Below are 17,467 nucleotides of genomic sequence, written 5' to 3' on the forward strand. Positions count from 1 at the left end.
AAAACTTAAAAACTGTTTGCCACAGTAATAAGGGTCCTCAGTGTTAAAGCCAAATGGAAGAGGGATTTTCTATTTGGTGGCCAATATTTCCCTTTACTCCTGTTTGTGAATGGCACTGTCCTGATTGTAGTAAGTTCCATCTTGTAGTGATGGCCTAATGAGATTCAGAATCACTCAATGAGTTTGACCTTAACTATCAACAAAGTGAAGGTGGGGAGCATTAAAGATAGCTAATTGCCATGGTAGATAGAATGTTAGACTTGTAGTCAGGAAAACTTGATTTCAAATTTTGCTTCAGAAACTTATCAGCTGGGTGACCCTAAGCAAGATCATTAAATCTATTTCTAAATTAAATTAGATGCAATAGTCTGTATAAAATTATTTGAGAGCACTATGTAAGCACCAACTATTATTATCACTAATGCCTATTGTGTAAATGACAATTTGCAGCTGCATGGACAGTCAATGAAGCTATTCCATCAGTACAGGCACACTCAAAGAGATATTGCAAATAGACAATAAATTGGGCTGAGAATCAAGCAGATGTAGAAGAGTAGATAGTGTTGCATTTGGGAAGTTGCACAGACTTCTGAGTGATCCTAAGCTTCTCCCCAAAAAGAAGGTCCATATTGTTAACATTAATATTTTTCCAGGCTGTATTGCTGCTAATCAAAGATAAAAATTTCTAAAGAATTAAAGTTATTGGTCAAATGATAAAGGAGGAATATCTTTTGGATCTAAGTGAAACTACACCCTATTATTGAAAAATTACACAGGAAAAGTGCAATAAAAATATCATCAGAGAGATGTAAAACTGGAACATGTTAATCAGGTCATGAGAGCAAGGAATAGTGGATGGACAGAATTCATATTTCATTGATATCCAAGCATATCAAATAGCCAACATATTGGGTGACACCTATGTGGAGGTATTAAAAGAGGATGTAAACAAGAGTTGTTAGGATGAGGAGCATGGATGGGTTTCAATCTTTATTACCAAAACCAGCACCCATTGAAGTGACAAAACAGATCCATTAAAGCATCAATTATTAATTTAATGAGTGAATTATCTGTGCCTTCAATCATTTTCTAAATACTATGCATTCTATAAAAATTAACATTTTTTCAAAGAATCACCATTATTTAAGAAATTATTTTTTGATTATAGACATCATGTGTGTTTATTCATGCTTTAAAAGTTATATTTCAGCTCTGTATTCTTCTAAGAGTTTCTTTCCCTTCTGTTGTTATGGTAGATCAGGTACCTTCAGAGGACATCTAGTCCTCAATCTCCTCATTTAAGAGATGAGAAAACATAAATCTAAGAATTGCCCAAATTTACTCAGAAAGGAATATCAGAGATAAGATTTAAACTCAGTTCCTCTGACTGCAGAATTAATGTCCTTTGTAAAAATTGTGCTTTATTCCCTCTACTATATTTTTGATCCAATCTCACTATTTTCAGGTTATGATCCCTTAAAGCAGTGATGGCAAACCTATGGCACAGGTGCCAAAGATGGCGCACACAGAGCACTCTCTGTGGGCACATAGCCACCACCACCCCCAGAGTGCTTTACTAGAAAGGAAGAGGGACTCAGGCAGAGCTGCTCCCCTCCCCCTTTCTACCATGCCTGAGGACATCTTTTCACATGACCTGCCTCTCTGCCCAGCAGCCAATGGGAGCACACAGGGGGTAAGGTGGGTGGCTCATAGGTAACAGAGCCAGAGGGGAGCAGAGTGCTGGGGACATTCACCTTCCCCCCTCTACACTTGCTGAAGACATTCCTTACTTCACCTACCCCTACACCCAATGAGAGTGCTTAATCCCTCCATTGTGTGGGGTAAGGGTGGGGACAGGGTACAGCACTCAGTCTGGGGAGAGGTATGAATGATCCCCAGCATTCCATTTCTGAAAAATTTGCCATCACTGCCATAAAGCAGTGGCCAGGAGAATTTAATTATATTACTTCACTTTGGCTAATGAGCCTAGCAATCCAGAGCCAGAAAAAGACAAGGTTTGCCAATTTTGTGCTCTCTACATTGCTATGTACTACAGCTACATGTAACTTAGGATCCTAGGCTAAGATTTGGAGAGCACTTTTGAGGTCATTTGATCCAACCCTTTTATTTAACAGTTGAGTAAATTTAGGTTTAGAAAGGTAAAATGATTTGCCCAAGGTCATACAGAGAGTAACTGACAAAAACCAAAGTTTAAGCCGAGGAGCTACAAATTTTTCCCACCATACCAAAAACAAATATCTACCTGTCAAAAAATGTAGGAGGCACAATGGATAGAGTACCAGCTCTGGACTCAGGAGTATTCACCTTCCTGAGTTGAAATCTGGCCTCAGACACTTGCTACCTATGTTACCTTGGGCAAGTCTGGGCAAACCCTCTTTACCTCAGTTTCCTCATCTGTCACATGAGTTGAATAAAGAAAAGACCAACCATTCCAGTATCGTAGTCAATAATTCCCAAAATGGAATCAGGAAGAGTTTGACATGACTAAAAATGACTCAACAGTAAGGCCAACAAGAAAAGAATTTTCTGGTCATAAAAATATGAACATTTATTAAAAAGTTATATACAAACTATTCCTCCTTGGCATCTCCTGGGTGTTGTGCTTGAGTCTTTTTATCCCAGTCCTGGGTCCACTGATCTTGTGCAACATTTAAGGAAACACATCAATAAGTTGGACCATGTCCAGAGGAGGGTGATCAAGATAGTAAAGGTTTCCTGACATGTGTGGATTGGTTGTAGGAACTGAGGATGACTAGCTGCAAGCAAAAAAGACCTAGGTAGTTCAGGGTTGCCATCTTTCTATATATAAAGGTTTTCTATGTAAGAAGAGGATTTAAACTTGCTCTGCTTAGTTCCAAAGAGCAGACATAGGAACACTTAGGGGAAATTGCAAAGAAGTAGTTAAGCTTGCTGTGAGAGAAAACTTACTAGTAATCAGAGCTATGGAAAAGTGAAATAGTCTGCCTTTGGAGGCACTGAGTACTCCTTTACTAGATGTCTTCAAAAAAAAAAAAAGGACTAGGTCACCCTTGTGGTAAAGGAATACTGGATTGAGAAGCAAGGGACTTTGGTTCAACTCCTGTCTTTGCAATCTGCTACTTGTTTGACGTTGGATAGGCCAGCTAGGTGGTGTGTGGATTGAGTGATAGACATGGAGTCTTCCTGAGTTCAAATCTGGCCTCAGACACTTAGCTGTGTGGCCCTGGGCAAGTCACTTAACCCTATTTCCCCCAGTTTCTTCACTGTAAAATGAGAAAGGGAAGGAAATGGCAAACCACTCTAGTGTTTCTTCGAAGACAACCCCAAATGGCATCACCAAGGGGTAGATATGTCTGAACAACAATTGACCTTCGACAGATCCTTTATTTGGGGTAGGGGGCTCAGTTTTCTCAGCTAAAAAAAGAAGGGGCTAGGTTATATGACCTTTAAGATCCTGTCTAGCTCTAACATTTTCACTTATTAAATATGTTGTACGGAGCATTCTTGTTCAGTAATAGGTTTGACCCTGAGGTCTAACTCTTAAATTCTATGATTTATACCTTCTCTTCCTCTTCCTCTTCCTCTTTCTCTTCTTCCACTGACTATTTCTGTCTCTATCCATTCTCCTTCCTCTCCATGCTATTCCCCAGAGAAAAGTAATACTTAGTTTTTTCACAATTCTATTAAAAATATAAATGTTCTATCATATAGAATTCTATTCATACTGGCATATGAATAACATATTAGAAGAAATACAGCTTTTGGCATAACACATTAGAAGAAATACAGCTTTTGGTTTTATGACACCGAGAACATATACTTATATTGGAACTAAGCTATAAGTAATTTGTACAAAATCTCAGAGACACTACTATTATTACCAGAGGCAGCTGATAGTGCAGTAGTAGATAGAGTGCAGGAAGGCCAAAGTTTAAATCTAGCCTCAAATGTTTATTTGATGTATAGCTCTGGACAAATCACTTAACCTTTGCCTGACTCGGTTTCCTCAGTTTCAAAATAGAGATGATGATAAGAAGTGGTGTGAAGATCAAATGAGATAATGTTTCTAAAACACTTAACACAATGACTAGTAAATAGTAATGTTATATAAATGCTATTCCCTTCCTTTATTCTCTCATAGCTTTGTATTTTACATGATATTTTTACATAGCTAAAGTGAGGCAAAAATGCATAAAGAATTTGAATCAGCTTCTTGAGGAAAAGAACTGTTTCATTTTCTCAGTAAAAGAATGTGTGTTGATTGGTTGACTTCATACCTGTAAAATAAGATAGGAGAATAATTCATTTTGTTGAAAAATAAGGACACCAAGAAGATTTTTTCAGCAATTCAAGTTAACTGCAGTTTTTTCAAGTTAATTCAAGATAATGCCACTTGTGATCACATGTAAAAGTTTGGTGTATTTTATAATACTCTTTCAACATCGACTAATGCCTCTTAGTTAAACATTTTGGACGTTTAGATTCTGTCACAGAAACTCCAGTCTGCTACAGTTTCTAAATATCTAGTTAGTATCAAAATAGTAAATTCATTCAGGTGATTCAGAAACTTTTATTCATGAATAAGCTGGTATCCCTCCCCAAAGAATAAATATACAACACCATTTTAAGTTTAATCTGAATTATTAACATTTTCTCCATCACTTTTTGAAATCTAAAAATCAACTAAACAGTAAATTAAGCCCTGGTTTGTGTCACTTGCTAGTTTCCAAAATGTAAAGGTTCACACTGAAAATTTAATAATTGGTAGGGAGCTAGTTCTAGGATACTCTTATAGTGTGTTTAAATTAAAGACTAAGAAACAACTACTATAAACATAATAAGAAATTCACCTATGTTGCTACAATTAGCATCCTGAGTACCAGTTCTGAATTCAAGGAAGCAAGGGAAGTAAAAAAAAAAAGGAAAGGATGTCTCTGGATAAGGTGATAAGTTTTAAAAAGAATTCAGTCTGTAAGTGTTTTAGAAAAAAATATGATGTGTTCAAAGAGATGAAAAGATTGAGCAACACCCCAAAATTCTAGTTTTCTCTTTGTTGAAAGAAAATTTGCTCTTCTTTGGAAAGGCAAGGGAAACTGAAAGAGAAAATAAATAGAATGTGACCAGAAAAGACAAAAATAAATAAATAAATGAACAAATAAATAAAGAAATAGCCTCAAAATGGGGAAACCTCTTCTCAGATCTTCTCCACTTAAATAACTCTTAAAACTTAAAGGTTTTGGCTGAGATGGGAAAAGTAAAAAATGTAAGATTCCCACCCCCCCAAAAAAAAGTAACAAGGGAAGACTGAAGGAATGTCTCTCTCTCTCTCTCTCTCTCTCTCTCTCTCTTTTTCTCTCTCTCTCTCTCTCTCTCTCTCTCTCTCTCTCTCTCTCTCTCTCTCTCTCTCTCTCTCTCTCTCTCTCTCTCTCTCTCTCTCTCTCTCTCTCTCTCTCTCTCTCTCTCTCTCTCTCTCAAAATAAAACAAAGCAAAACAGAACAACTTACTGGATTCTACTAAACTAACAACCACCAGCAGAGGGCTCTGCTCTAGATGAGTTTATAAACCTAATCATGGCCAAAAAAACAAATACAAAGACAATCTCTCATACACCTGTAAGACACTATATACACCTTGAGACAAAAATTTTGGCCACAAGGTCAAAAAGTACAACTAAATAATAAGTCAAATAGACCATTGAAATTGTTTGAAGTTTCATTTTTTTTTCTTGGTGCTGTTAAAGTCTTCTATTTTTCTTTGTATTGAGTTTCAAGTATTAAGTCCTTTCAGGAACATGCATTTATGGATCACATGAAAGAAAGTGAAATTGAAAGCAATAATAGCTAAAAGAGAACGTTTTTAAAAGAGCAAATGAAATTGTGGAAATTATTTAACATATTTTAAGTTTTGATTGTGTTTGGCTTTGAAGTGTTTGAACCAGGCGCTTCACATATAGAGATGCTTGTTCTAAGATTGGTAGTAATAGCATACTTCAGGCTTAGGAGCTTCCGTGAGGCCAAATTGAATTTCTGAAACCCCAAAAAGTCTTATACAAATCTGAGGTACAAAAATAGCTTATACAAAAGCCCAACAGAGGGCGCTGTTGTCCTGTTTAATGACATTTCAATGGCTAATTTTAAAAGGATTTTTTTTTACCTTAAAGGTTTCTAAAATCTTTAAAATCCAGCAATGAAAGATAATTACTTAGGTTTTAATTATCATAATATGCTTTCTTATATTTCTTAGTATCTCCGTATATTTTATTTTTAATCTTGTCTGTTTTAACAAAACCTGACTTTTTCAGATTGAAATCAATTGCAAGGAATCTCAAAGAAATTTTAAATTTTGAAAAATTTTGAACATTAAAATGAACTAAGACTAACTATGGAACTCCTCTAACGTTTTAAATATTATGTACACGTGTTTTTTTTTAAGTAGATACATTGGATTTCTTTAATGGTTCTAGATAGAAATGTGTAGCACAGAAACGATTCTTTTATTCCATTTAATATCTTTACTTTTATCAGCCTTTAGATTTTATTTGCTTCAAAATGTGTTAAATTATTTAATCAAGAGATGTTAGAAAGCTACATATTCTAAAGCTGTAAAAGCATAAAAAGAAAAAAAAAAGATATCCAGTCTCCCCTGCATTTGTTTGAAATTAACTTCAAACGAAGAAGGAAATAGAATTATTGATTTGAAGGGGACAAGAAGACCAAAATTCCATTAATAAATATGGGGCTGGTGATTCTTATGACAAAATATTTATCTAGCGAAAAATTGATGAGGGGCTGATTTGACTTTTCGGAGGGGAACTGAAATCCAGTCCCTACGACAGTATTAAGAAAGAGAACTAAACCTTTGTCCTTCGTCCTTTCCTAAATTATCTTCTGGAAGCAAAAAGGGCAGGAGGAGGTGTCTTCCCTTAACGAAGGGGAAATCTGCAGAGAAACCAGGCTTGCAAACCTGTATAAAATCCCTGTGTTTCACAGGAAAAGTTAAGGAGGTCATAAAAATCAAAAGGCTTGCTTGTGAAGGAAATATTTATTTATAAATTTCCTCCAATAATGTTACTCCTATGTTCTTTTTCATATGACTGATCTACTAATAAAACAAAAGAAAAAGAAATCTATTGAAACGCTTATTTTGTTCCGCCACTAAAGTCCTCCCTTCCTCAGTCGCCCTTTTTCAATTGAATCAGTAATCACCACCACACCCCCATCACACCACACCCCCAGTTACAAGAAGCTCTTTCCGCCAACTGAAGATCTTTACAACCCTCCTCACAGACATCACCACATAGCAGTAGTGGATTTAAAGACAATCTGCCTTTGCAGCGATTCCCTCTTATCAGTTTTAATAACTTCCACCCCAAATTGCCCTGTTTCCCTTATGATTCCCGCCTGTCATTTATTTTCTTCCCCAAGGGTGAAGAGCCCCCTGTGGGCTCACCCACTGGCTGCTGAAGTACTTGCATCCTCCGAAGTAGTAAGGAGGAATAGAGGCGGGAGGAGGGGAACATAGGGGGTGAAATTCCACTCTCATTAATTTTGGGGGTGCCAAAGGGAGAGATTCTATTTCTTAAAGGTTCCCATTTCTGTGATTTTGTTAAATTCATTTCATCGTGGGAATAATATTTACATATCTGTTTATATGGTCTCTCGACTAAAAGCTTCCAGAAATGTAAGTATTTTAGAACCCTGATCTAGAGTTTTGTAGCTTCTTTCAGGTTATAAACAATTTTATTCAACAAACATTTATTAAGTGTCTACCACGAACATATGCCGGTCTATTGTCTCTTCTGTATTTGCAAGCATTCCAAAGGCTGCAAAATAAAATATACTTTAATGATCCAATCCTATGATAAAGCTTCATAAAATGGAGAATCGAAAGGTAAGAATGAGATGTCAAGTCTATTGAAATCACACGTATCAAAAAGACACAAGTAATTCAAATCCAAGAGCTCAATGCAATGTTTAAATTTCTAAATGCCTTTAGAAAGATGGCCAGGAAGCATTAAAACTGGCTTCTTTGGTGAGCTTTTTGTTTTGCAATGAAAAAGGAGCCAAGTTACATAAGTGGGAAGCCATAAATATAGAGAGACTGTCTTTTAAAAACTCCAAGATCCATCTTACAAAAAACAGTTTTCCCCTCCCTATGAAAAGGAGCTTTTGTGTTTAAATACCCTAGTGAGGGTCTCCTTTCCCCAAAATCTACATAGAAATGGGGACTAATGGTCCCTCTTTCCTCATTATAAATGGGGGAAACTAGGCACAGACTTGGATGATTCATCATTTTGAATATGGAGGTTTTAAAAATATTTATCACCTGGAGTAGATATCTATTCATTAAATGAACATTTAGAGCCTCTCTTCTATGTATGACTCAGAAGTGCTAATATAGCTAAGAGTGTGTGTGCATGGGTGTAAATACATGTATATCATATTTAAAATATATAAGTGGCATATAAGTCCTCTGTGTGTAACAGATAATGTTTTACTATCCGACTGAGGTTTACTTCTCCAGCCTATTGTTTCAGACAACAGATATAAGTTGCGATGGGAGAGGAGCGCCGGATTTGGTGTCTATCCCCCATTTCCAATTATAGATGGATCATTTCAGACAAGGGAGAAGTACTGAGAATCCAGACATCTGCTCTTCACATGAATGCACTCACCTCCTAGAGAACAGGCTGCCATCATGCTCTGGAAACTGGTTGAAAATGTCAAGTACGAAGACATCTATGAGGTAAGCAGACATTCTTATATTCATCTTATAACTATAGAAACAGAATTAGAAAATCTTGGAAGCCAAATAGATATATTTAAAGAGATTTACTTGCTGATATCTGTTCAGTTTCATCCAAGTCCCAAAACTTTTGGCAAAGCTTGCTTGGGGAGACTTCAACCGTTGGAGGAAAGAAATATTGGAATAAGGGGAAATAAATGTAGGAGACATCTTTTAATTTTCTTCTTGTTAAAAAAATAGCATTTGGGGGCTCTAGGATGGAACCTAGTGTTACTGACTATAGGCAGAATGTCAGAGAAACCTGGGAAAAGAAGGTTCCCTATGCCTTGTGCCAGAGAATGATGGAAATTATTTGTACTTTTAGCCTCATTCGCCTGTTAATAAGATTTTTAATTTTTCTTTCAAAATTATTTCTAGAAGAGATGGATGTGGAGGGAAGATATTTTAAAATGATATAGTCTTATTGAAGAGGATGATTCAATAGATAGGTATGTAGGTAGGTAGACAGAGTGATAGATAGATAGATAGATAGATAGATAGATAGATAGATAGATAGATAGATATAAAGAAAGAAATAGATCCTGTTGTCAACAAGGCAAAATTTCAATAGAAGTCAATTTCTTATTTAGTGTTTCCTCAGGCTTTGTATTTTGCATCGCCAACCACTTACTCCTTTATTTTACCTTTGAGGGAACCACATTTTCTACCTACACTCAAAGCATTTCCCCCCGTAATTGAAGCCACAACCTTCCATCAGAATGAAAAAGGCTGAGAACCAAAATATGAAACAAACAAAAAAACCCAACCCAACAACAAAGCAAAATACAAAAGTTATACCTTTATCTACACCTTCTTCTCTCCCCCCCCCCCCCCCATAGTTTTTACTTAAAGAATATTTTGCAATGAAACTCTGTCCAACCAGCCGTCTAGGATGGAACGGTGGGGTTTCTCTGAGACAGCTAAGATCGTTGAATTCTTGACCCAACGCAGAATGTATTTATTATCGGTTGTAGAGCGAGGTGCGAAACCCGGGATAGGCGATTAAGGAACTGAAGAGCAGGGGGAAAGATCGAATTCGTACGGTGAATGGAGGGAAATTGCTGCTCTCTGAACCCGCAGAAGGGTAGCGTCCGAATTTGAATCTAGTTAGTAATCTACTAAGAATCTACAAAGAATTTTCCAGGTTGGAAAGCCCTTCGAGAAAAGTCTATAGAAGAAGAAGAAAGGTTGGGGTAGAAGAAAGGGAAAAGGAAAGACTGAAAAGACTGGCAAGAGGAACGGAAGGCAAGAGGGAAGAATAGAAGCAAAGCGGGAAAGTTAGAAGGCGAAAGGGAGAGAAGGGATCTCTTGGCAAGCCTGCATGATCCTCAGGAAGCATTTAATAAAATTAAGTGATCCTGATCTAAAGTACAAAGGCCATCAAAGCTTCTCATAAGCAGCCAGGGATGGGGGTGGGGGACGGAAAGAAAATACAATTCCGCCAGCCTTGGGACGACTTCTGTAAGCCCGGCGGGAAGCCGCCTTCCAGATACTAGGAATGATTCAACTCACAAAAGCTCCCGTCAGGCTAATTATCAACTGAACACGGGCAAAATCCGACAGAGGCAGAATTAGTATTGATGGAGCTAACTGAGCTTTCCCCCGCCTTTGATTATTCTCTGTTCCCATTCCTAAGAGTGGAAGGTTAGGTCCTGACAAGCAACATTTTCCCTTGCCCAGGTCTCAGACTCTGAGCCTTGTGTCAACCTGGTGCCGCAATTGAAAAATACTCAGCCCTGCTTCAGCTCACAGGCAACAAGCTCCTACATTTTCAGGAGTGAAGGGGACGTGGTGGGAGGGCGGTAAGAAAGAGACAAAAAGCGAAGGACCAAGAACTGTGCAGTATATTACTAGATCTTTTGCAGAACGTTGTTCCCCAGTTTTGTTTTGTTTTTTTGTTTGTTTGTTTTGGTCATGTAGCTACCATGACTTAGAACAAGGACTCTTCAAGAGCTGTGTTTTGGTCAGCTGTTCTTTTTCTATCTTTAATAGGAGCGATCTGAGAACCACATAGTCGAAAAGATTTATATATAATATATATATATATATATACATATATATGTATATATATGAATATATATATATGAATATATTAAATATATTTTATGTATATGTAGTAGGAGGGAGTATGGTTAATGTAAATACCTTTGTGTAAAACTCAAATCATCCATTTTGCTGAGTTTTACAAATTTAGATAAAAATATCCTTCCTTCAAATATAAGGCATGAGTTGATTACTATACGTGTTTTTGTGTATGTGTGTGTGTGTGTGTGAGAGAGAGAGAGAGAGAGAGAGAGAGAGAGGAGAGAGAGAGAGAGAGAGAGAGAGAGAGAGAGAGAGAGAGAGAAGAGGGTAGAGGATAGGGAGAGGAGAGAGAAAGAGAGAGAGAAAGAGAGAGAGAGAGAGAGAGAGAGAGAGAGAGAGAGAGAGAGAGAGAGAGAGAGAGAGAGAGAGAGAGAGAGCTATTCCTCTGTCTAAATTCTCTGCTCAGAAAACAAGAGAACAACTTCAGTTCTGGAATGAGGCTATTTAAGAAGGGAGGAAGGTTGAACTTTAACAGAAATGGCAGTCAGGCCAGTTGAACGGGTTCCTGAAACATCCAAAAAGGTTTTATGTTGCCCCTGGCTTTGCCTCGAAAGGATAAATTTAGTATCCTTTCAAAATCATTGCATAAATTTTAAATCTGGGTGAAAATGTGGAGTTTTCTCAGTCTTCAAGACCATGGGAGTGAAATGAAAGACAACTACACACTTTTCTCCTCCCCTCTTTGATTTAGTAAATAAATGTATTGTCTAACATTTAGCAAAAGTCCTTAATAGCTACTATAAACAGACAAATTAGAGCGGTTTCATTTTTTTCTTAGAAAGGATTAGAAAGGACATTTTATTTTTAAAATCATTACAAAGCACCAAGGGCAATCAATTTCTTGTATTAGGAATGTATAATTAAATGTAAAAGAAGGAAATATGTTTTTGTTTTTGTTTTTGTTTTTCGCCTCTAGCGCTGCTTTTTCCGACTTCCTTGCTCCAAATAAGCAGTGTCTGGTTTACACATCTCCTCGGCTCAGTTAATTGAAGTTATGCTTCTTCCCTGCTAAACTTTTTCCCCAACTCTGCTTTTGCCAGCCCCCCTCGTCTGATTACATCTAGTAATTCTCCACTGAATGAACGTCATTTACAATAGTAGGGGAGCTCTCGAGCTAGCTGCAGCTTCACGCTCCATTTGTCCTCCATTCTCCCTTTAAAGTAGTCGTGTAATATTAATAGTCATGAATATCAATTATTATGAGGCGGTGTAGGCAAGCGGAGGGAGGAAGGGGCACCGAAGCAGTCTGAGCCTAGCTTTGGGTGGAAGAGGATTGTATCTGGAAACCCAAAGAAGGAGGGGGGGAAAAAAAGAGAAAAATAGAAAGAAAGAAATAGAGTAGCAGATCTCTTTCTGTGTGCCATACACTGCCAGTCTGATTTCGGGGGTGATTTTTTGATGGATAGTCCTGGGAAATACCTCAAGCTCTGCTCCTGTGTCCAGAACGTTTCTCTGCCGTTCTCCTTGATATATTTTTTTTTTATCATTGTTTTATTTTTAGCAGTAACCAGACTTTTTTTTCCAGATGTTAGTCCACACCTATTCAGCCATGGTGAGTTCGGATCCACGTTGTACAAGAATTGCATGCTCTCTCTCTCTCTCTCTCTCTCTCTCTCTCTCTCTCTCTCTCTCTCTCTCTCTCTCTCTCTCTCTCTCTCTCTCTCTCTCTCTCTCTTTCTCTCTCTCTCTCTCTCTCTCTCTCTTGCCTTTGGCTTGGTAATTTAGCACAATAATTGGAGGAGGCTGCAGCTGCTTCTCTCTTTCGCATTGTGTGTTCTCGGTTTGAGCTGGACAAGTCAGCTGGGGTAGTGGGGGGGGGCAGGGAAGAAAAAACTTTTTTGCCATTGCTGTCAGAGATTTGAACTACTGTTTCTACAGAGAAAAATGGGTTTAGCATGGCATATTTACAGGAAAAAAAAGTTAGATTTTCTAATTCCCTCTTCCCCTGGACTTTCTATTTAGTTTATGACCCACTCTGAGCTGTGTTAGACTTCCCCCCTCCCCACCCCCCTACCCTTGCCCAACTCCAAGTCCTCCATTTTCACACCCTAGAGTATAATGGTGTTTGAAATAAAAAACGGTCTTAAGAATAACTCCTGGAAACCACAGTTCAACTTAATTTAACACTGGTTGAGGATATTATTTCAAAGGGAATCAATTTAAATCAGACTCTACTTAAGTTGTTTAATTCTATCAGAGGAGGGGAAAGTGAAGAATCCGATGAGATTCTTTTTAGTATGCGAATATAGCATTATTGTGTTCTATTATAAGTGGCTTGTCACTGGGGCTTGGCTGCCAATTGGGTGACTAAGTTGGAGATTTTAAACAGAAGGTGAGCCGGAATATACATCTCAACTTCTATTTTGTCATTCTTTGGGCTCCTTGAATAGTTAGGAGAAATGATTCAAAACCTTGTGGAGAGCACATACCATATATAGCACTCCTACATTTTTAATTATGGCATTTAGTAGCTTCCCCTTCTCCACCCCTACCACCACCCCTCCTCACCCTTTTTCCTTGGTTTGCTACTCAGAGGTTCACATGTTGGGTTTTGTTTTGGTCCCCTTCCTACCACCATCTCCACATCCCCCCTCCTTTATTTTTTTCTTCTCATTTTTCTTTCCTTTCTCTCAGTGCTTTGCCTTTAGGAAATTTTGAACATGTTTGTGCAATTTGAGTGAACTTTGGGTCTAAGTTTCTGGCTTTGATTTATTTTCTTTCAGCTCTTCTCTTTTATGATTAGTGTGTTTAATCAGGTTTTCTCCGTTTGTTGTTTGTATTTTTTGTTTGTTTGTTTTACTTTCAGGACCGGCATGATGGAGTCCCCAGCCACAGTTCTAGACTGTCTCAGCTGGGTTCCGTGTCCCAGGGACCCTACTCAAGCGCCCCTCCGTTGTCTCACACTCCGTCCTCGGATTTCCAGCCACCCTATTTCCCACCCCCCTACCAGCCGCTTCCCTATCACCAGAGCCAGGACCCTTACTCCCACGTTAATGACCCCTACTCCCTGAATCCCTTACACCAACCCCAGCAGCATCCTTGGGGGCAAAGGCAGAGGCAAGAAGTGGGGTCAGAAGCCGGCTCTCTCCTGCCACAGCCTCGGGCCGCTTTGCCTCAGCTCTCCGGACTGGACCCTAGGAGAGACTACCACTCAGTCAGGCGGCCTGATGTGCTGCTACACTCGGCCCACCACGGACTGGACTCTGGCATGGGGGACAGTCTCTCCTTGCATGGCATCGGACACCCAGGAATGGAAGACGTTCAGGTAAGAAGAGTCTGAAGGGAGGGAAAGGTGGGAGGGTGCATAGGTAGGAAAGGGGGGGCAGGGCTGAAACTTGCCCCATCTCCATCACTTATGTTACGGTGCTGAGCTTGGAATCTTTACAGAAAGAGAAGTTATTCACGGAGGCCCATGATACAGAGATGGGGACATTCTGTAATGTTTAGTTTTGGGCTCTGAAAATTTTCAGAAATTAGACATAGGAACTATTTTTTCCTAGGATGTAGTGTTCAGAACCAACAGGGATTTTTCTCTCTCTCCCTCAACATGCCATTTCTGAATATTTTTCTAGTGCTTTGAGCAGAGAATGGCAGTCTTTCTTCCAAATAGATCCAGAAACAAATAACGTTCCTACTAAACTCAGTAAGTAAAAACCAGACCTTCAGAGAAAGAAAATGACAGCTTTTCCCTCATATCACTTTTCCAATCTGTCTAAAGGCAGATGCCTGTCTTTAGAACACAATTAAAACTGAGTTGATGACAAACACATTCTTGGGAAAGAACTATGTCCAAGCCGGGTTTCTCCTTTTGCCTGTCCTTTAGGGTATAGAGTGGCTCTTTCAAGTAATTTGGGTTGCCAAATTAAAGACCAGTTCCTGGGGAGGAAGGCATGGTAGGCAAGCAAACATTTAAGACATTATGAGAGTGCCAGAAAGTGTCACTTCATATGAAGGTAGTGGAGGATAGCACGTGGGTTTTCTTTTATTCTCTTCTTTTTATATACCAACAATTTTAGAAGCCTGATTTCCAGCCACTTGGTCCAATACACCTCCTCTCCAATCCCATTACCCCCATGTGAAAAGACATCACGTGTTTTAGTGTTTAAAACAAAAGCCGCAGAACAATTTCTCTCCCATCTGCAAACCTACATAATAGGGTGTGGGTTTGTGAAGATTAATTTGTGAAACCAAACAAAGAAGCAGGCAAGAAATGATGCATTATAAACAATCTGGGGGATTCTACCCAGGACTCTGTTTTCCCTAATTTAAAATGTCTCAGGATAAGATTAATTTGGCCAATACAGAAATGGCACTTTAGAACTTAGACACAAGCTTAGTTTTATATGTTATGCATCCTTTTATCAAAATTCCAGAAGACAAATGAAATTAAAAGGAGAGTGGAATGGTCTTTTCCCTCATATCACTTAATTTGTATATATTTAAACACTCAACATGTTGGGACAACATTGAAGGCTATATGTGTGGTCCATTCTATTGAGTTTATTGGGTGTTTTTTTTTTTTAAGAATTTCACAGTTATTTGTTAATTATTTGTCAAAAAGACACAGATTCTCAGGATTTTGATACCTAAGGGTTTTTTAGATAGAAAAGAATCATAGTTTTATTGATATAGCCTAGTTTGACTCTGTTTTCAGTTACATTAATCATGCAAGTATAGAAGAAATACTTTAAAATTTTATAATGAATCAGACTGTATATGTAAAAGAAACTATTTTAAAATTAATCTTCCTAGAAGAATAAAGTTCAAAGTGTTAAAAAATGGATGCATACCAATTTATTGTTATTGATGATGGTAGTCACTACCTCAGTCCAGGCCACTGAAAGGAGTTTTGCATTTAAGTCGAATTATTTATATTTCAATTGAATAGTTTAAGATACTGCAGCTACTTTCATTCCGTCTTTTTTGTTTGAGGGTTCAGGTGGGGGTTGAGAGAGAAGTTTTGATATTTGTTTTGGTCAGAACAATCTGTAAATTTGATTCATTGAATAAATGCATTGGATGATGAGTCAGGGTTAGAACTACTTGGGAAAGTGGCATCTACATTTGCAAACCGAAACAAAGCTAAGGATTCCGCTTGGCTGAAAGTAGTTGGTAGACAAGCGCTTTTGCAAAAGGAAAGCTCCTTCCATAGAGGTGTCTGGATGATTGTCGAATTTAGGGGTGATCGCCATCCCTCACTTTAACTCCCTCTTTAGCCCCTCGAAAATGTTAAATGATAGCTTTCAGGGTGCAAAACGGTTTATGGGAACTCTTTTTGTACAGCTAGCCCGAGAGAGACACACCAGTACTCTAAAATGATTTGTTTCATAAAGGATTCACCCCCTCCTTCCTTCCACTTTCCGTTGCCTCCCTCCGCCCCAAATTCCCACCCTCTGCCACTCCCACCCCGTTTTAGAAGTGAGAGAATGGCAGCGGAGAGATGGTTTCACTTATTCAGCTGTGATGACTTAGGTTTCTTAAGACATGTAGTAAGTGGATGAGGAGGAAGAGACCGTTCACTTGACAGAGACCAAAAGAGGAAGCAAAACTGGAGGGCAGAGCATAGTTGTAGTAGGTGAAGAAACGTAATGCTTCTCTAGCGAATGGTTCAAGTTTTATTAAGTAGTTGTGAATGGAGTTTGTAGCAAAGAGAAACCCAGAGATAGTAGCCTAGAATTAAATATTGCCAGTATTCTTGTGTGTATGTGTGTCCTTCCAACAACTAGTTACCATCGAGAATTAGGGTGAAGGCGTTTGTTCTTTTTTAAAAAGGGTTAATTACAGGGTCTGTAAGGTCAGGGCCTTAGCCTGGAGGTTGAGCATCTGCCTTTGTGGGGGGAAAAACGCTACGGAAAGTCGGATCTTTCATTGTTCATAGATCTATCTTCTGCTATAGACACAAAAATGAAGACATTCCCATTCCCGCCTCTCCCAGCTTTCATACCTGAAGGAAGCATAGTATGTTTTAGTGAAAGTACGTACACACATTGACACACACGAAGGGCAACCGCCCAGACTGGGGGAGGGGAAGCTAATTAACCAAATGCTTCTAATATTTTTTTTAAATGAAACTATAAAACCCTGTCAATTTCTATTTCAATTTACTCTCAGGGGCTATTAAACCAGCAAATCGTTGTTTGGGTTCTGTGTATGCTACATTTCACTGAGTGTGTGTGTGTGTGTGTGTGTGTGTGTGTGTGTGTGTGTGTGTGTGTGTGTGTGAAAGAGAGAGAGAGAGAGAGAGAGAGAGAGAGAGAGAGAGAGAGAGAGAGAGAGAGAGAGAGAGAAAGAGAGAGAGAGAGAGAGAGAGAGAGAATTACAGTACCTTTTTTGGATCTGTTGAATTTTTAGACATTTTCCTGTCTCTCTTCTCTCTCCATACCACTATCACCTAAGCATATGAGGAAGTTAAGTTGGGGGTGGAGTGGGGGTAGGGCCGGGTAGAAAGCATCCTAGTCTCTTAAAGCAACCCCTGGTATCACTTTTAACTAAAGAAGTCTAGTAATTAAAAGTCTGAGTTGTTTTTCCACGTTTCCGCATGCAGTCCTAATTAAATCTTTACGATCCTCTCTGTGACTATTAAGTGCCAGCATGCTG

General features: G+C 38.6%; 1 protein-coding gene across 9 annotated transcripts in view; it reads left to right on the forward strand.

Annotated features, from left to right (window-relative positions):
• Positions 1-7,554: 7,554 nt before the first annotated feature.
• TFAP2B (transcription factor AP-2 beta) overlaps positions 7,555-17,467 on the forward strand; it is a 32,721-nt gene continuing 22,808 nt past the window's right edge. For 2 of the 9 annotated variants that reach the window (XR_008916568.1, XM_007484079.3), the window contains exons 1-3: positions 8,203-8,746; positions 12,396-12,422; positions 13,677-14,135. Coding sequence is in view for 8 of the 9 variants with exons in the window: in XM_007484079.3 (XP_007484141.2) it covers positions 8,666-8,746; positions 12,396-12,422; positions 13,677-14,135 (567 nt within the window). In the remaining variant the exon portion in view is untranslated. Of the gene's footprint in view, positions 7,682-8,199; positions 8,747-12,371; positions 12,423-13,676; positions 14,136-17,467 lie in introns of those variants that run through there. The other 7 variants (XM_016431128.2, XM_007484078.3, XM_016431129.2 and 4 more) reach the window with 7 other exon arrangements.

This window comes from Monodelphis domestica, chromosome 2, assembly GCF_027887165.1.
Source record: "Monodelphis domestica isolate mMonDom1 chromosome 2, mMonDom1.pri, whole genome shotgun sequence".
Classification (NCBI taxonomy): domain Eukaryota; kingdom Metazoa; phylum Chordata; class Mammalia; order Didelphimorphia; family Didelphidae; genus Monodelphis; species Monodelphis domestica.